Raw genomic sequence first — 20370 nt, 5'->3', positions numbered from 1 at the left:
TTGTATTTTCTGATTAAATCAGCATTGCATTGTACCCTGTGTTTTTGTTTGTTTATTTCTCAGCTGTCATCCAAAAATCTTCAAAATATACTATAAATAGCTTCTGTATTTTGAAAGTATGGTTGACCCTTTTCATGTATCAATAAACTTTGTTCCAATACTTTGCTGTTGCCAGTGTTTTTAATTGTTCTTAAATGATTTCCTGTACATAAGCAGTTTATTTGTTTTCTTCTCTCTGATTGTAGTGATCCAGTAAAGTCATGCTTTTGTTAGACATATGTTTTTTGATAGCAATCGAAAAACTTGCACATTTTATGCAGATGACATGCTTTATGTGTCAGCGGCTCTTCTTAATCAGGCCATGGAAAATCTACACACTGCTCTGATACATTTCAGATCTCTCTCATCAAACATGAGCTTCTTTTTAAATTCTGGTAATTTAAAACAAGTTTATGCTGTTCTCTAGGTCACAGATTTCAAGCTGGGAGTCCTGACACCCACTAAGGGTCACCAAAGCTTCACAGTTGCATTTGGACATTTGGAGGCCTTCTTGATTTTAAGGGTGTAAGACAACTTTTTCTAAAGAAAAAAAATACATATGAGGTCAAAATTAGATTGTTGTATAGAAACAAATCTTGTTTTTCTCCTGCTCATCGAAAGACTATTTTTAATCTACACTCATCTGCTCCTGATTATGATATTGTATATATGCATGCTTCTTCCTCCACCTTAAAGCCTCTTGACTCTGTGATTCACAAAGCGCTGCACTTCATCATAGGTGGTACATTTCTCACACTCCGTTGCATCTTATATGAAAAGGTGGGATGGTCCTCCTTAACAAACAGAAGGGAGCACCATTGTATCTTGTTTATTTATAAGGCTCTATTGCAAAAACTGCTGTGTTACCTCTGGTTTCTGTAAGTGTGACAAAAAACTTTTATAATGTGCCGTAATTCCTCTCTAATTTCTTTTTATATTGCTGTGAAAACATCAACAAATTTCTCCTTCAAACAGCTGGATTTATTCAAGTTTCTCTCCAAAAGATACATTTTACAAGATTACACTGAACACATCATGAGAATGTTGTAATGTACCTTCAATTCTATTTTTACTGAATAGATGGTGAAGGCACCACAATGTAAATCAGTGGAGCTGTTCATTGTGGCCACCTGCTGCTCAGAGGTAATGATAACTAGCTCTCCTCCTGATTTCAACACGGGTTTACTGTTGTTGTTGTTGTTGTTGTTGTTGTTGTTGTTGTGTTTTATTTTATTTCTCTCCACATACACTCCTCTCAGTAGTGTAGTGATAGCTGATGAGGTGGGTGTACTAATAGGTAGATGAGTGGGTTACAGAGGAGAAGGTGGGTGGACTCTTTATTCCAATAGCTTTGTGGCTGACAGGTGGGTGGACTGTGGCAGACGCCAACAGACTGTGATGACACACTGAAACTTTTTTTTTTTGTTTTTGTCACAGGTGCAATTTTGGCGCCCCCCTTGGAATGGTGCCCCAGGCAGCCGCCTATATCGCCTATGGCAAGAACCGCCACTGGGTGTAGGAGCAGTTTCTGCAGCACCCACCCAAACAGAGAGATTGAGGCATTGGGTGATTTGTTGGCACCCTCTGGTGGCAACTAGTAGGAATAACAACATCAATAAGTTTGTACCAACACAAGCCTCAGATAAAGCCTCCACAACACACATATGCATGTATAACTGCATGTTTTAAGAAATGTTTTCATGAATTTATTTCCCTGGCCATTGAGTGTCCCTACAGTATCCCAGCATACCTAAGCTTTGTCTATACTTTCTATGTCAGCAGCCAGTTCTGGTAACACAAAATTTACATGAAGGTTCAAGCCACGTGGTCTTTATCAAAGATTCATAGGCAAATGAAAGATCTGAAATTAAGACAGAGACTTTAACTTTCACATATCATTTGAAAATAAACAGAGATGTACAATGGCAGATGCCAACTGTGTAACAATGTACAGTGTATGTGATTTTATTTGTAAACTGGATGATAGAACTTTTTTGAAGTCACAATGAAAACATGTGGTGTAAGCATTTAAAGGGTGTCTGATGTCATAAAAGGTTTGAGAAAATCTTGAAGGTGGTCTTGCACTAAATACTGCAAGTTAAAGAGACATGTATCATAAGGACTGCCATAATAACCTTAACAATGAAATCTGCAGACCAAGAAGACCCATACACTGGCTAAAGACAAGAGAAGCATTCAGATCTTACCTTCAACAATCAGTATGTGTTTCTCCACTGATTCATCATAATTCCCATCAGTGACTGAAACTTGATAGCTGCCACTGTCTGTGTCGTTGAGCTTGTTGATACACACGGAGTCTGTCAGGACTCACTGTGAGAGACTGCTGAACGAGAATCTAAAAACACATAAAAAGTAGACAAAGCATTAAAAAAAGGAAAAAGGCCACAAAGTCAACAATCATTTGGTTTCCTTGTTGGTTTTAATCTGTTTAAATGCTGGAGTATAGACACAAAGGATCACACACATGGAAACAATCCTTCAGGTTGAATGTGGATTTAATATCGCATACACCTCCAAACCCTGCATATCCAACTGCATTATTACTCAACAAAACTCAGTACACACACAGTAAACTGCAGCAACTACATGCAGCAAACATGGAGTCTGTGTAGCAGGTTAAACCCTGCCCACATGATGCGCTGTGTTCGTGCCTCATGATTTTTGGCTGCTACTTTATTCCTCTTGATTATGTCTCTGTGATAGTTCACTGATTATCTCAACCATAAACTGGCTGAACTGTCAAATACATAATAAACAAAAGCATTTAAAAACAGCTGGAGCTGCTGGACAAAAGAAAAGAGAACTTACATACCTAATATGTATAAATAGTACATGAGACCAGACCTTTCCCACATCTTCTTTTCTGAGGCCTCACAACACTTTGGGTTTGACCACATATGTTGACAGTCCCACACTTCCTGCCCAACCACTGCAGGTAGCATGCAGGGACGTCACACGGTCACAGCATTTTAGACAACACTAGTATTGCACTAAGTAGTTCATAATTATAACACATAATTGTTGGGCATTTTGCATTTTCATAGTTGTGTGTTGTGTTTCTACACAGAGAGCAATGATGGAAATGATCAACTGAACTATAGTGAAATAATCCTATTTACAGTATTCTCAGAGTTGTGGGTGTAAAAATACTTATAGATCAGGATGAGTTCATGTTTTGGAAGATTTTTATGACCATTAAGAAATAAACAAACAAAACCACAGGGTACAATGCAATGCTGATTTAATCAGAAAATACAACTGTCTCAACAGCTTAGATCACGTAGTTGTCACAATAAAGCTCAGAGAAGGATGTTAAAAGAAGGGCTGCATGTAAACATAAATAGAAAATGACATGATAGTAAAAATGAACTTTTGCACCAGTAGTCTGTGATGCATCGTTCAGATTAAATACGTCACCCACCCACACACACACACACACACACACACACACACACACACACACAGGAAGTGACTAAATGAATCTTAACTAAATATAAATTGTCTCCTGGGCACTCTGTCCAGAATTTAAACATTGTTTTCTTTGACTCTGCCATAAACATCATAAAATAAACATCAATCACCAAATGTTGCTTTTTAAAAAAAATGTCTTGCTCCAACTAGAGCCGGAGAAAAAGCCGGCCAAGGCACCGCCTGTCAGTATGAGGTCATTAAACCCTCCTTCACTTCCTTTTCACACCTACAAAATGTGTTGCTGCATACACATTTAGACAACGACATCATCCCATTAACACCAGAACCTTCTGCACACAGCAACAGATTACTTTAGTAATATAATGTCTTCAGGGTAGCTGTGCATTTTAAATATCATGTCGTTAACCTGGAAGGTAAAATGCATATGATTATAAACATAGCCATAAAACCTGCTGTCACTGTGGTGTTGACTGCAACTGTCTCTGGTGATGTTGGTTTATAAAAATGAGGAAGAGGATGGTACAATCAATTTCACAGTCTCAAACACTGTGAGAAAACTTAGTCTGCAAAATCTTAAAGCACACTTAAATCCCACATCTTGATGAAGGAGTTATTCTCAAGTACAAGTACATCAAAATGATACTGAGGTACAGGACCTAAGTCGTAATGTACTTTGTTCATTTCCACCACCACTACTTTGTTGATACACTGATTGAATATGCTTAGGGGGTCAAACTGAGGTGTTAGCGAACTGTAACTGTTTTGGGGTGGGTGCAGTGCTGTGTAAGGCATGGCTAGGAGTCATATAGGGCATGTATTGATGGATTTCACAATAATTAGTCGTTTACACCACAGATGGAATTATCAGTCACTTTAGTAGCCTACATTTACCTCTGTCAGGTGATCAGTTAACGTTCTTGACAGTTGGCCTGATAACGAAAATGATCACTATCCTCGTGGACGGTAACGCGTCAAGGTTAAATGCTTCGTAAGAGATGATGTCACTGGTGTGTCTCTGCTACATGATTCTTTCTTCCCGTCTTCTCATCAGCACCATCAGCTGTTACCGTCACTGGACCAAACAGGTTACAATGACAAGAGATGACACTGAAGTTATTTATGATTAACAGCCACAAGAGGGTGCACTTACAGCGCAGCCACCATTTTGACTGAATGCTGCCCCGATCAATATCAGAATAAAAGCATACCAAGCATTAGTTATGTTAGCCACATTCTTGGAACCCATCGGCTGTATTCAGTGTCTGACTTCCGGCAGACGGCGATACAGCCTCTGGGGGCAGAACCCCGTTTTTTTGGCATTCCGGTTTGATTTGGGCGGAGGAGGCGAATTTCTGTTTCCGACTTCCATTTCTATATAAGTAAATATGCTGAACCATTGCGATGGATTCAGAGTTTGCAGTGACGCCAATTATGTTCCGCCTAGTGAGTTCACCACACAGACCGTTTAACCTGGCAACAACTGCAGCCGGCTAGAACGTGATTGATCAACATCACGCAGACTACAAACAGCCTACAACCAGAAACCAGGGCTCTTCCGCTCTTCTTCCGGAGGCAAGATCTCCGGGGTTTGCCTACAGACTCTACATTCACTGAATGTGAAACCTCGTAAAACCTGTAACATTTTTCTGTGAAATTAAAGTACATGTCCACAGAGTACGTTCTGTGTATTTGCAAATCAATTAATAGATTGTCTTGTGTGGGTCACCAAAAAAAAAGTCCAACAAAAACTAACATTAAAATATGCCATGGTGAAGCCAGTCTGGTTGGGCGAGCTTTGTGTAAAAGGGAAGGAAGTACAGAATGCAATGACTCAGAGGAAGAAGTGAGAGAAAACTTCCTGTCCAGTATTTATGTGTAATGCATCTTCTGTCATCCCACAGTTTCTGATCTTTCATCGTATGATTCACACGTTCTGAGCTTTTTCTTTACACAGCGTAGAAGCATTTCTCAGAGGCAGAGTAACAGTCGTGAGTGTGAAGATGGGGCACACTCTGCTCTGTGTGCTGGGGGTTTTCTGTGAGTACACCAGTGACTTTGTTTAAAGAATTGTTGCCATGAATGAAAGAAATGTCCGAGGTTATTATAATCGATCTTTTCTGTAAGTTTGATAATGTCTGATGAAGTTCCAATTTTTATCTCAGCACTGAATCTACTCCTCTACTGTGGACATGCTCAAGGTAATTATACTTCTTCTTGTTTATATATTCACTGGAGACAAATATTCAACACCTGCATCACTTTTCACCATTTTCTGTGTGTTCTGTTTCGGCAGTGTTTAATTAATACAATAAAGAAAACACAATGTTTATGTTGGTTTTATAGATGCTGTGCTGACCATTGAACCAAACTGGTCCACTTTATTTACCGGAGAGTCTGTTACCTTCATATGTGACATGAGGGTGGGAAAAGACACCGACTGGTATTACGTAATCTACAGGAATGGTCGAGAATTTCCCCCCTTCGGCTCAGACAAGAGATATACATCACAATCTCTGTCTACAGACGACAGTGGTGAATACCAGTGCATTGGTGATCACAAGCACTCAGCATATTCAAGAAAAGAAAGTAATAAAGTCTCTCTAACTGTATCAGGTAAGTGATAAGTTTTACCACCATGACCAAGTTCACTACAAGCATTACTTTATGTATTTATTTATTTTTATCAGCCATGTTGATATGATCAACCTGTTTGGCAAAGTGCCAATATATAATGTATGAATGTTGTTAATCTTGTTTAAAAACAGTTTTAGGTTGAGAAAAAGACTGTTATTGCACAATCCACAGGGATGGTCAAGAATTTGTCCCCTACGACTCAAACAAGATCTTCAAATGACTGATACGTTCATTTGTTGAGATGATTTAATGAAACACCTACTGACCTGTGTTCCACAGACAAAGATGTGATCCTGGAAAGTCCTGCATCCACTGTGTTTGAAGGAGAATCAGTGACCCTGCGCTGTCGACATCGTACTCAGACAAAGGAGAAGAATGCTGTTTTCTACAAAGACGGATCACCTATTGAAAGAGACACAAACCATCAGTCAGCGATGTCTTCAGAAAACACAGTTCAAGTCATTTCAGATGGGAGCTCTTACATGTGTAAATTTGAGGACGAATCTGAACCAGTAAAACTCAAAATGGAACGTAAGTAGTTTTCACACTAGAGTCTCAAAATTTAAGGGCATTTTGCGATAAAGAGCAGCAGGCATGTACTTTAGCATTTCCAGAGTGAAGTGGAGTGATGATTTCTCTGCATTATCTTAGACACAGTGGACACTTAACAAAGGGAAAAAGAGAAAGCTGTGTTTAAATTGTCGTTCATTCTTAGAAGTGTGTTTGTGCTCACTTTAATCCATGTTAGGTTAATTTAACCAGCAGCTTTAGTGGTTAATAAATGTTTAACAGAAGCATCGTTGCAACTGATTTCCATCAGTTTACGATACTTTGGGGTGGCAGTAGCGGGGTGGAAGTACTTGGGTTGGGCTGGCTGTTCAAGTCCCCGTCCAGACCAAAAATATGGAGCGTGGACTGGTAGCTGGAGAGGTGCCAGTTCACCTCCTGGGCACTGCCGAGGTGCCCCTGAGCAAGGCACCGAACCCCCCAACCGCTCGGAGCGCCTGTCATGGGCAGCCCACTCTGACATTTCTCCACTTAGTGCATGTATAGGTCCAGTTTATGCATGTGTGTGTTCGGACCTGTGTGTAATTGACAACAGAGTGAAAAATTGAATTTCCCCTCAGGGATTAATAAAGTATATAAAATTTAAAAAAAAAACTTTCATTTTCTACAGTAAGTTGTAGCACCACCAAGAATGCTGGATGAGATTATATTATTCATTTTCATTCTCTTTCAAACTGGACTGATTCACAGGGAAATAATGACCACTTTTATGTCTTTGTCTAAATTAAACAGCACAACCAAAGGCCAGACTGAGGAAATACATTCCATCAGGGGGCAGTGTGACGCTGACCTGCTCTGTGAGCCCATCATCATCATCATCATCATCATCATCATCATCATCTGGTTGGAAATACTTCTGGTACAGAGGCAATAAAGCCTCTGAACCTCTGACCACACAAGATGTTGTCTTCCTCTCAAATGAAACAATCAGTGTCTCACAGGGAGGACTCTACTGGTGCAGAGGAGGAAGAGGAGATCCACTTTACTACACAGAGTACAGTGATCCAGTCGGTAATATGATATGGAATATAAAATGCAGAAAATAATACACTGTGTATTTTTGGTTCATGATTAAGACTAACACTGAAATGAGTTTGATGTTTAATCTTTTCTAATCTTTATATTTGTGGCCTCTTGATCATGAACAGTTACAAACAGAGCTGTTGTGACCCTGCGACCCAACTGGCCTGAGATATACTATCTGGAGACGATCACACTGACATGTGAAATTGAGGATGGAGGAGACGCTGAGTGGGAGTATGAGTGGACGACACCCCGCTCATACAGACCTGAAAAACAAAAGGAAAACATGATTAGAAATGTGTTGTCATCACACAGTGGAGACTACAGGTGTGTGGGCACACTGAAACATGAAAAGTCTTCAACAGAGTGGAGTGATGCTTTCACATTGAGAGTATCTGATTGTAAGTCACATGTCATCAGTCGTCATCTTTATTTTGCTGAATGTGAAAAGAAATTATTGTTCCCTGTATTTTCAGACAGTGCACCTTTATATTTGAATTTGAATACAAGTCGTGGATGTCATCTACCAACAACAAATTACAGCATGTCTTCATTCTGTGAAATCACTTTCCAACAGATAAACCTCAGCCTGTCCTCACTGTGTCTCCATTATGGCTGAGTCCTGGAGCCTCAGTAACTCTGAACTGCAGTGTTGAACATCCATCTGCAGGATGGAGGTTCTTCTGGTATAAGGCTGTTCCCAAACTGTCAGACAGCTCCTACAGCTATGAGCTGATACCTGGCAGCATCAATGGGACTGAACAGGATTCCTACATTGTTGATGGACAGACACACACAGCAGGATATGTGTGCAGAGCTGGAAGAGGAGATCCAGTGTATTATACTCAATACAGTGAACCTAAGTTTGTCTGGTCTGGAGGTAGGTTTGTTTTGACTTTTCCATGCTCAGATGATTGTATAAAAGCACTTGTTGTGACCTTTCCCTCACACCAGCATCAGGTCAATAGTTTAGTTTTTCAAACTACTGATGTTTTTGTTGTCAGATTCTTTTGCTGGACTGAATTTTAAAATGAGTGCATCTCATGACTTCCTTTTTATTTTTACACATCATTCATTGTGCACATTTGTTCAAACCTTCAACTACTGAAATCCATAACCCAATCTCATAAGACTACTACATTACATTTTGAGTACTTACTGTACTATAGCGAAAGGTCGAGATTCTCTTTTCTTTCTTTGAATTCATTTCTTCAGCGTCCCTTTCCTCTTTTCTTTTTTCCTGTTTTTATTTTCATGTATTTTCTTACCTCCTTCCATTTATGTTGGCTTGTTTCCTTCTCTCTGTCTTTTCATGCTAGCTCTCTTCTTCCTCTCTTCATGTTTTGGGATAAACATGGAGGTTATGTACCCAGAGAGCTGTACTTCAATTTATGCACCCTTGTATTAGTGCATTGTAGCCTGAAATAACAAAATGATTAAATCCACATTAAACCTGAAGGATTGTTTCCATGGTGTAATTTTAAATTTTATTATATACCTGTACTGGTGTGATCCTTTGTGTCTATACTCCAGCATTTAAACACATTAAAACCAACAAGGAAATCAAATGATTGTTGACAGTATGGCCTTTTAAATGTTTTATTCTTTGTCTGCTTTTTATGTGTTTTTAGATTCTCATTCAGCAGCGTCTCTCACAGTGAGTCCTGACAGAATGCAACACTTCAGCAGAGAGCCTGTGTCACTGAGCTGTGAGGGAAACTCTACCGAGTGGAGAGTGAGCAGGTTTTCTGTAGATGGCTACCCGAGACACTGTTCTTCTTCCTCTTCTTACTGGGGGACCATGACTGGATCCAGATGCAACATGGACCGTTACTGGCAGAGTGGAGTCTACTGGTGTGAGTCTGAAACAGGACAGTTCAGCAATGCAGTCAACATCACTAAACAGGGTGAGTCTTAATTCATTTAAAAGATTTTGTTTCTGAAGTATTTTAACATTCTGTTACATAGTTTTGAAAATCTGAAGGTGACTAACATTATACAAACTGATTTTCAAAATGAGTGAAACTTGATGACCTTTAAAAGAGCTCATCAGCTTTGGTTCATTCAAGTATCATTTCTTAATATTTTCCAAGATGTTGTCAGATGGATTTTATTGCTCACTGACACCTTTATGACAATAATCATCTAACATTAATTTTATACTGTCACATCCCCAGTCACCAGCAGCTGAAATGAAAGGACTTGTTTAAAGGTCCAGTGTGTAGGATTTAGGGGCATCTATTGGCAGAAATGGTATACAGTATTCATAACTATGTTTTAATTGATTTATTATCATCTGAAAAAAGAGTCATTGTGTTTTCGTTACCTTAGAATGAGCTGTTTATATCTACATACAGCCACAGTAGTTCTCCTACAGGCTTGGTCAAAGGAAGAAGTTTCAGTTCGACAACCTCACCGCTGGATTCCACTAAATCCTACACACCAGACCTTTAAGGGTGATCTGCACTGAAATTACAGTGTTACAGTACATCAGTGAGCAACACTGAAACAAGTACTATAATCTTTTTGTTGGTTTGATGACAGAAAGATACATTTACAGTAAGACAGGGATTTCTCAGTTACTGCATGCAGCTGTAAAATTAATTCAAACATTTATTTTCATAATGTTACATCAGCTTGTTTAAGCTGCACCAGCTGATCTCTGCAACCAAATCTTTGTATTCTTTAATCTTTTTACAGACAGTGATATTATCCTGGTGAGCCCTGTCCATCCTGTTACTGAGGGAGATTCTGTCACTCTTGGCTGCAAATTCAAGACAGAAAAAGTTCCTTATAATGTGGATTTCTATAAAAATGACAAACTCATCCAAAATGTTACTGGAGGGGAGCTGACTATCTCTGCAGTGTCAAAGTCAGATGAAGGCTTTTATAAATGTACAGGAAAAGATTCACCACAAGGTCGGCAGAGATGGACGTCACCAGAGAGTTGGATGTCAGTAAAATGTGAGTATGATTAAAACAGTTTCTTCAGCATTTTTTGTAAAGCTGTGTTACGGTCCAAGATAGAAAGATTATATCTGAATTAGTCTGACTTTGTTTAGCTTTTTCAAAAACTGTTTGTGAAAGAGAAACTGTTTCATACATTTAATATAATATATATGATTAGAAGTGAAAGGTTTAGAATTTATTATGATACTGTATGTGTTTGTGTGTTAATCTAAATGTGCATGGTATCTGATCAGGGGATTATAAAGGTGTATTTTAGTGTATGTGGTTTTCTAGTTGTGCATTTATTAATGCGTGAATGTATTTTTGTATACATACTTAGATTATGTTTGCATGTTAGTATCTATGTGTGCAACATATTCTCATAATGGTTTGTATGGTTCCTATGAATTAGCGCCCCACATATTATGTTGCGTCCTTAACACATAGTTACGTTGTTAACTTGTTAACAAGTTTGGGATGTTAGGGTTAGCCAGTGGAAGTTACAGTGGTTAGGGTTAGGATCAAACATGGTGAAGACGTACCTTGAAAGACCTCAAAATTCATTCAAAGTACACATGTGACACCAGCGAAAGTAACAAGTAAATGTCTATTGTTTGTGACCCTCCACCACTCCAATCTGCGTGCTCGACTGCCTCCTTGTTTACTGTCGTCAGTGCATTGGTGTTATCGCAGCATTTCAAATCCGTGGAATATGAATGAATTTGGGCGCATTACTTTTCGTAGGAAAATGTACAAGCAGTTTGTGAGAACAGTCTGATGTATGTTCTTATACATTTTTGGACGTCAGTCATTGTCTTTTTTACTCTTGGAGTTTTATTACTTGACTGGACCTTGACTCTGTGTTTATGTAAAGCACTTTGGGAACTCTATTTGATCAAAGTGTTATATGAGTAAATATTAATATAGAATATTTATTATAGCAGCGCCCAGGCCTCCATTTCCTGTGCTGTTGATTGTTGGGCCGGTTTGTGGAGTTTTACTGATTCTTCTCCTGCTGCTGTTTCTGTATCTCTACAGAAAGTCAAAAGGTGAGATCTTTTACTTCTGATGTTAGACTGACTCTGATGTGATTACATGTACTGTAGTAACAGTCGAACAATTTGGCATACAAAACAATGTAACAACAGATGTCTTTTTGCTCCACAGATTCATGTTTTGTGAGGTCGGTCCAACACTCTCTTCTCTCATTCTGAATGTGACAGTAGCACAGTGCATATTCTTTTTAAAGTCACTGTATTTACTTCATGTTTTGGGCCCACCAGGTCTCAGAGCAGCAGTCGGGGCCCTGCTACAGACCACATGATCAACCAGGATGAAACTCAGCTCAAGGAATATGCTCCTCCTCTCCATGGTCAGCCTTCATCCTGATTAATTTTATGATTTATCATCAACTCTAAGACTAGTATTTCACATGTGATTATCTGTTTTGGTAGTGATGGCCAAATGAAACCTCATGAACCACTTTCTTTATTTTCTGACCCCACCAGATGGCACTCTTGGTTTAAATATAAAGATGAAGGACTCAAAGTGTGCTTTCAAACCTTTGTTGAGCAGACAGTGCCATCTGGTGGCTTCAGAAAATAAAGACAGTGGTTCAAGAGGACTCATTTGGCCATCACTATGTTTTGGAATTATGTAGAATATTCTATAATGTGATCAAAGGTTTTACTATGACCTTGGCTTGATTTTCACTGCTCTGTAGGCGATGCTGTTCTCTCTGAATCAATCAAAGGCTTTGAAGAACCTGAACATGGTAAAGTATAGACTTTATGTTTGACACTGAGCAGTTAGATATACTAGAATAAGGTGATCAGGTGATTTATTGACAATCCCTTAAGTTTAAACAAATATCTATGTTTCAGGTGAATCCAGCAATGTCACATATTCTGTGGTTGAGCTCAAAAACATCGCTAAGAAGGGTGAGTACTTTATTTTATGTAGTGACAATTACATCAAACACTAGAGATGCCTTTGTAGACCAACAGTACCTAAATAAAATACAGGAAGTTGTCTTTTCATGCATTCATCTGATCCTTCAAACAGGGAAGAAAACAGAGGAGCCAGAGGAGAGCGCAGTTTACTCAGATGTGAAGATAAGATCAGCTACAGGTACAGTGAAGTACAACAGATTCACTCTAACTTTTTACTGGGTACTGTCACAGTGTAATCTTTTCATACCACTTCATACCACTTGGTGTGTCTGCAGTGGTCAAATCCTACAGTACATAAAGAGCGTTCAGATTTTATGTAAATTGTATGTCATTTACTTTTCCATTTATTGCTTTAATACCTGGCCCTACTGTGCAGTCATGGAAAACACATCAGGACACATTACATTTAATTGGTTTAATTCTGCTTATCGATCCATCCATTTGTTTGTAACTGTTGTACAAATAAAACTTGAAATGTGGCTTCTGTTTCAGACAACAATGTGATGTATGCCCAGGTGAACTTTCACAATAAAGCCAAGAAAGACAAAGGTAAGTAAAACGTCCACCTGCAGCTGTTCTTTGACACAGTTTGTCATCCAAGTCAAAAATGCTTCAGTGTTGGAAAATGGTGGCTGTAATTTCTTATTTTCTTCTCTTATTTTCATTGATTTACTGTTTACATATTCTAAAATCATGACAATTTTTCATTCATTAAGTTCAAGCCATCATTATGACCTATTCCAGTGGTTTCCGAAAGGTTTTTCAATAATGTACACCCTTTGAAATATTTATTCAGCTGAGTATTCCCTGACCAGAGCAAAAACATTTTTGGCAGAAACACACAGTGGACAAATGGAAATGTGAACATGCCACAAAGCCACAAAAAGCTCCACAGGCTGAGATCAATGCAAAAACAGTCTATTTATATAAGACATCTGTGTAGAAAATAAGGTGCTCAAAGGTGCTCACCTCCAGGAGGCCAAACATCCAGCCACTGCACTCAGCTTCTGTGGCAGTGATGTAGTTAACCCTCGCTGCAGACATACAGATCTGGAAACAAAACGTCTTCAGTGTGAAAGTAGATGGATCTTTCTTCACAAAACTGAACAGCCTTTAGGTCTGAATCAAACACAATTGGTCTTGTTTTTCTAGGTTTCTTGTTCCTCTCCAGAGCTGCATGTGTCAACATGGCCTTGTTGGACATGCTTGGTCATGTTCTGTCCTTTCTTTTCTATCATCCTGTGTATGGTTGTGTTTAGTGTATATTGTATATTCTTATGTTCTGTTATCATATATTGGTGTTTGAGGATGCTGTGAGTAGTGTAGTACTCATATGACAGGTCATTGTGATTTGGTAGTCATGCTTCTGCACCTCAGAGTTGATCTCATCTAATAAGTGGCACCAGCTGACTGACCACACCTGGTAGGAATCTGTCTGTGTCTATATCTGTTCTGTGAGGTACTCATGTCAGTAGCTCTGATTATAGTCAAGGACTGAAACATTTGCTGCTCTTCATCATTTTGTTGCATGTTTAGCATCTTTTCTTGTGCAAAGATGTGTTACATAAATAGACTATCTTCGCATTGATCTCAGTGTGTGGACCTTTTTGGTCCATGTATCTCCTGTGCTGTCAATATAAAATATATAGCTATATAAAATATAACTGAATATATATAAAACGTGGTCTATCAATATTGTAATTACATTTTTGTATTAAACTAAAATCCACTATATTCACTTTTTTGTATTTTAAAAATCTCATGTACCCCCTGCAGTACTCCAAAGAACACCTATTGGTACCCATACTCCACTTTTAGAAACAACGACCTCTTCCTCCTAACACTGTAACCTGTATCATGCCTTCTCTTGTTTTGTTGTGGACACTAAGATTATTTTAGATCATGTATGGATGCATTGCTAAAGAAGACAGTGTACATATCATTATGATTGTTTACTGGGGCGTTAGTGTTTAATGCAAAACATTCATAGGAAAATCACGTCCTGCAGCGGTGGATGAAACTGTTTATTCAGAGGTCAAACCAGGAAAAGCTCTTGGTAATAATACAGCATTAACACAATATGCATTTTGGGATAAGTCACTATAGTGACTTATTTTACAGATACAGATAGTTAAATGGGTTAGAAATGGGTGTAAAATGTCATTGAGCACCCTCAATTCTTAAATAACCCTAACCTTGTTTTTCCTTTTGGTTTTCATCCAGATCAATAAAGAGATCTGCATAGACAAAACCAGCAGAATGGATGACAACATGAAGAACTGCAGTAGTGTTTAACTCAATGACAGAAAAGGGGTCTCTTAAAGGAAAATGGCCACTTTGAAAATACAGACAGTACTTACTGACCCTCATGCCAACAAGAAGTCCAGTGTAGTTTTTTAATCCACAAAACTTGTACAGGGTATCGGAGGATGACGGGCTGCCACAGCTTCAGGGCACTTGGATTATGACGGATGAGCCATTCTGACGTTTTTGAAATGCATCAGTGGACTTTATTACATTTTCAAAATGTAATACTTCAAGTGTAGCTGTTATTCCAGCGAGCTGTTATCCTCCTAAAGTGGCCATTTCCTTTAAGGAAAAAAGGTTGGGAACCACTGCTCTATGTTACCCAAGAATATCCAGCCTACTGTCCATATCCAAACCCTTCAGGGTTCTGCAATTGAAATTGTTATAAATATTTGGGACTCTGGCTGGATACCAGACTCACTTATTAAACCCATGCGGAAAACCTATCAAGAAAACTGAAGGTCAAAATTGGATTTTTGTATAGAAACAAATCTTGTTTTTCTCCTGCTAGTTGAAAGACCATTGTTTAATCTACAGTCACGTCTGCTCTTGATTATGGTGATATTGTATATATGCATGCTTCTTCCTCCACCTTTGAGCCTCTTGACTCAGTGTATCACAAAGCGCTGCATTTCATCATGAGATTGTCTTTCAGATGAGGTCAGCGTTTTATATGGAGTGCCTCAAGGGTCTATCTTTGGCCCTCTTCTTTTTAACTACATGCTCCCACTTGGTTTCATAATCCGTCAATACAATATATCATATCATTCCTATGCTGATGACACCCAGCTATACATATCTGTCTCTGCTAAGCATCTTAGTCCTGTAAATGACCTCATCCAGTGCATTAATGATGTTAGGTGCTGGATGACCAAAAATTTCTTACAATTAAATGATGACAAAACTGAAATTCTTCTCATTGGTCCAAAAGCTTTAAAGCAGCAGATTAGTTCCCGACTGACTCCTCTTTCTGTGAAACCTATTGAGCATGTTAAGAATCTAGGTGTTATTATTGACACTGATCTTAATTTTCAGAAGCATATTTCCTTCATATTCAAGACTGCATTCTATCATATTAAAACATAACTAAAGTTAGATCATTTATATCCCCCTCAGATGCTGAAATGTTGGTGCATGCTTTCATTTCTAGCAGGCTGGACTACTGTAATGGACTTTTCACAGGAATGACAAAACAGGCACTTTACAGGCTGCAGCTTGTTCAGAATGCTGCAGCTAGAGTGATAACCAGGACAAAAATATGAGCACATCACTCCCATTTTAATTTCTCTTCACTGGCTTCCTGTAAAGCAAAGAATTGATTTTAAGATTTTGCTTGTTGTTTTTAAAGCTATGAATGGTGTAGCTCCACCTTATATCAATGACATGCTGGCTGAGTACACGCCAGATAGATTCCTGAGATCTGGAAGTAGAGACCTTCTCACTATTCCAAGAATATATTCTAGATCAGCTCATGGTACCTTTAGTCACTATGGTCCAGTTCTTTGGAATTCCTTACCACATGACCTCAGGTCTATTACATCAATATCCACTTGTAAACACAGGTTAAAAATGTTTTTCACAAGCTTTTACTTAGACATATGTGTGGTTTAAACCAGCTGTACCATTATTTTTATATTGCTGTTATTGTCAGGTTTCTACATGCTCTTTTACTATGTAATTTCCTTGTTGTTATGTGTTTTCATATGTATGTTGTGTTCATTTTAAGCACATTGAGTTATGCTTGTCATATGAAATGTGCTATACAAATAAATTTGACTTTGACTTTGTGCATTCAACAAAGTATAAAATAACAAACCATTTCTTCAGTCTTTTCTGCCTCGTCACTGTCTGGAGGAATTTCTCTCTTCCTTTAAGAGAGTATTCTCCAGTGTTTACTTCAGTGCAGCCTTGCCTTGTTATCTGGATGAACTGTACTCGATTGAGTGTTTATTTCCTCATCTGTACACCTTTCGTGCAGACTACATCAGTAATTAACTCTTATTTGCTTTTTGCTTGAGAGTTTTTTTGTTTGTTTGGTTGGTTTTTTTGCTCTTGCATTGGCCCAGGGTGGGCAATGCTAAGCACTGTGCCACCATGCCACACACATGTATCAAAAGTCAATTGAAAAACATGCAGATTCTTTTCTCTTATGGCCAAAATACATGAGACACAGCTGCAGAGCAACACATATGCTGCATCATGCCCACAGCAGAGCACGTCCACTATAATCAACTGAAGCTGCTACACTGAGCTTGCTGTTCTCTGCAGTTCTGTGTTTTAATGCAGCTAGTCTATGTTTCCTCTCTATGTGTGGCTCTGCGTCCCTCCAACAGGTGAACTGTGTAAAAAATGAGTACAATCTCTTTAAAAGGGATTCTTATTTGTACCAGTGGCAATGCAAAGCAACCCAGCAACCTTTACATTCAAATAATCAATCAAATCAATGCATCCTGTTGTTAAAATGATGCAGTTAATTATTTCAATATCAGTTAATATCGCATAAACTTCAAAACCCTGCATATCCAACTGCATTATTACTCAACAAAACTCAGTACACACACAGTAAACTGCAGCAACTACATGCAGCAACCATGGAGTCTGTGTAGCAGGTTAAAACTCCTGCTGATTGTCTCTGTGCATAGACGGATTACCGCATGGGCAAAGTGGGCGTGTGCCCAGGGCCCCAGAGCCAATAGGGGCCCTTGGCCTTCAGAGTTGTTGTTTTTTTTTTTTGTACAATTTAAAAAAAAATATTGGAATGAATGTGGTTTTGAAAATGTAGTATGATGATAAAATCATTTGAATGTTTTAGAAATTATAAGATTAAATCAGTAATGTTTGATGACACAATGACGTACGTACATACGTATGTACGCTGGGGGTCAAACGTACAGTGCGTTTTCAAAATGGAGAAGCGGGCGCACAGTGGATCAGCTAAACGAAAACAAAGGAAAGAAAAAGAAGCCAAAGATGCCGCTTTGGTGTAGCAAATTCCATCCATCTCAACATTTTTCACCAGAAAAGTGGGGCAAGATTATGATGCTCATAGCAGCGGTGCCAATACTACAAGTCACCGGGATGACCTGCAGGATGCTAACACTGCTAGCTCAAGTTCACCGGAGATGTTTAGTAGTGGTGGAGCGGCGCTGCCTCCTACGGACACCGTAGCGGACAATGCTTGCAGTACTACGGCGGGCAGCAGCCGGGCGGCGAGCCAGGTCAGCCTGAGCTAAGTCCTCACATCGCCAGCGGAGGATGAGATGTTGCGGCCGGGAACGAACCTGAGAGCGCCGTACAGCAGAGGGATGATGATGAAGACTCCTGGTGTGAAACTGTTACTGATCCTGCGCTGTGGGGAAATATATCCAGTGACAAAGTAAAGAGTGTTCTTATTGAAAGAGGGCCCTCTTCATTTCAGAACAGAAGAGCAAAATACCCTGCATCGACAGAGACTGCGGTCTAGGTGGTCGGGTTCGTTCATTAACCAATGACATGATGTGCAGTCGACTGCCTAATGGACAACTAGCACCACGAGAATGGGTGGTGTATTCACCATCAACTGGACATGTGTTTTGCTTTGCCTGCAAACTTTTCGGGGTGACAAAGAATGCATTTGTGGATGGTTTTTGTGACTGGAAACATCCACATCGCATTTCAGAACATGAGAGGAGCCCAGTCCATGTCCAACATGCTGACACTGATGCAGAGGATGAGTGGAACTGGCGCAATCGACTCAGCCCTGAGAAAGCAAACTTCGGATGCGAGGGAATATTGGAGGGGTGTTTTGCGACGTGTAGTGGCAGTGATCAAGTTTTTAGGAGAAAGAGGACTGGCATTCAGAGGGAATGACGAGCTCCTTGGATCGCCACGTAACGGCAACTATTTGGGGATATTAGAGTTAATATCCCAATTTGACCCATTTCTGGCAGAGCATATTAAAATAAACAACAAAACATAGTGGAGCGTTTCCTGGCATTTGAGCCAATTCAGAGCCATACAGGCCAAAGTCTGGCAGATTGTGTAATTGCCATGGTGGAGAATCTCGGGCTGGACTTATCTAATTGTAGAGGCCAATCATTTGATAATGCCAGCAACATGTCGGGCCGGTACAATGGACTACAGGCACATTTGAAGCAAAGAAACCCATTAATCCACTATGTGCCTTGTGCTGCCCATTCTTTAAATTTAGTGGGTGTAAACGGCATAGAGGCAAGCAGTCTAGAAGTGGGACAGTATTTTGATTTACTGCAATCCTTGTACACATTCTGCGCTGCCTCCACTCACAGGTGGGAGCGAGTTTTTCGGAACTCTGATATAGACTTAACTTTAAAATCACTGTCTAACACTCGGTGGAGCTGCCGAGCTGACTCGACTAAAGCTCTTTGGCAAAACTACGTTAAAATAAGGGAGGCATTAGAGAGCATAGCTGAAGATGAAACTGAGAAAAGAGACACCGAAGTGAGGCCAGCACACTCGCAGTAAAATTAAATAAACTGGAAACTGCATTCATGGCTAATTTCTGGAATACCATTCTGACTCGTTTCCAACTGACAAGTTTACAGCTCCAAAAAGCGGACATAGAGCTCATGACAGCTGTGCGCCTTCTCAGATCTCTGCGTGAGTTTGTATCAGCACAGAGAGATCTTTTCACAGACTTTGAAAAGGAAGCCTTAGCTGTGCCAGGCGTGTGCCAGACGTACAAATATGACCTTCAGCGCACCAGAAAGCGCAAACGATTTGAGGATGACAGCGCAGAAAAAGATGCGGTATTTGATGGGAAAAGCAAATTCCAAATAGAAACATTCAGTGTGGCTATCGATAAGTTAGTCAGCTGTCTCAGCCATAGAATTGATGCATACAAGCACCTGTGTGATCTGTTTGGTGTTCTTTTCATGCTGGAGAACACATCTGACCGTGAGTTAATTGACAAAGCGAACACACTGGCCTCCGCCTATCCCGCTGACTTGGACAGCAATCTTGGAAATGAACTGATTCACTTCAGATCTTTCATCAGATCAGACGGACAGAATGTGCCTCCATCGAAATGTCTTAAAACAATACTTGATTGTGGATTACAGTCAACATTTCCTAATGTGTACATTGCCGTAAGACTGTACCTGACGCTTCCTGTCACAAACTGCGAGGAGAACGGTCATTTTCTCAAATGGCCAGGATAAAAATGAACTTCGGACAAAATGACCCAGAGACGCCTTAACAGTTTGTCACTCATGGCCATAGAGGCCGAACTGGTCCGAGTTGGACTTTGATGACCTTATCAAGGACTTTTCCTTGAAGAAGGCCAGAAAAAAGCCGGTGGTTTAGGTGAGTACATTTGTTACACTGTGGTTTTGTGTGGTCGTAGCTGTGGCTCTTTACTGATGTTCATTCATGTTGCCTTTATTACTTTGACGATTTTTTTAGGTGCTTATATTTTAATTAAGGTGTG

The 20370-nt window shown here is 39.5% G+C and overlaps 1 protein-coding gene across 1 annotated transcript in view; it reads left to right on the top strand.

The window, feature by feature from the left end:
- The window catches only part of LOC125883470 (uncharacterized), a 39042-nt gene extending 23938 nt beyond the window's left edge, over window positions 1-15104 (top strand). The window contains exons 15-31 of the mRNA XM_049567752.1: window positions 5431-5529; window positions 5655-5690; window positions 5836-6105; window positions 6406-6657; window positions 7426-7704; window positions 7842-8117; window positions 8294-8596; window positions 9348-9623; window positions 10417-10680; window positions 11607-11714; window positions 11833-11848; window positions 11949-12037; window positions 12389-12439; window positions 12549-12605; window positions 12730-12795; window positions 13110-13166; window positions 14841-15104. Of these exons, the coding sequence (XP_049423709.1) occupies window positions 5431-5529; window positions 5655-5690; window positions 5836-6105; window positions 6406-6657; window positions 7426-7704; window positions 7842-8117; window positions 8294-8596; window positions 9348-9623; window positions 10417-10680; window positions 11607-11714; window positions 11833-11848; window positions 11949-12037; window positions 12389-12439; window positions 12549-12605; window positions 12730-12795; window positions 13110-13166; window positions 14841-14848 (2507 nt within the window). The 3' untranslated portion in view covers window positions 14849-15104. The remainder of the gene's footprint in view (window positions 1-5430; window positions 5530-5654; window positions 5691-5835; window positions 6106-6405; window positions 6658-7425; window positions 7705-7841; window positions 8118-8293; window positions 8597-9347; window positions 9624-10416; window positions 10681-11606; window positions 11715-11832; window positions 11849-11948; window positions 12038-12388; window positions 12440-12548; window positions 12606-12729; window positions 12796-13109; window positions 13167-14840) is intronic.
- Window positions 15105-20370: the final 5266 nt, after the last annotated feature.

Source organism: Epinephelus fuscoguttatus, linkage group LG23, assembly GCF_011397635.1.
Source record: "Epinephelus fuscoguttatus linkage group LG23, E.fuscoguttatus.final_Chr_v1".
In the NCBI taxonomy this organism is placed as follows: Eukaryota; Metazoa; Chordata; class Actinopteri; order Perciformes; family Serranidae; genus Epinephelus; species Epinephelus fuscoguttatus.
The sequence above is the reverse complement of the archived record's forward strand: the minus strand, read 5'-3'. Positions and strand labels throughout refer to the sequence as shown.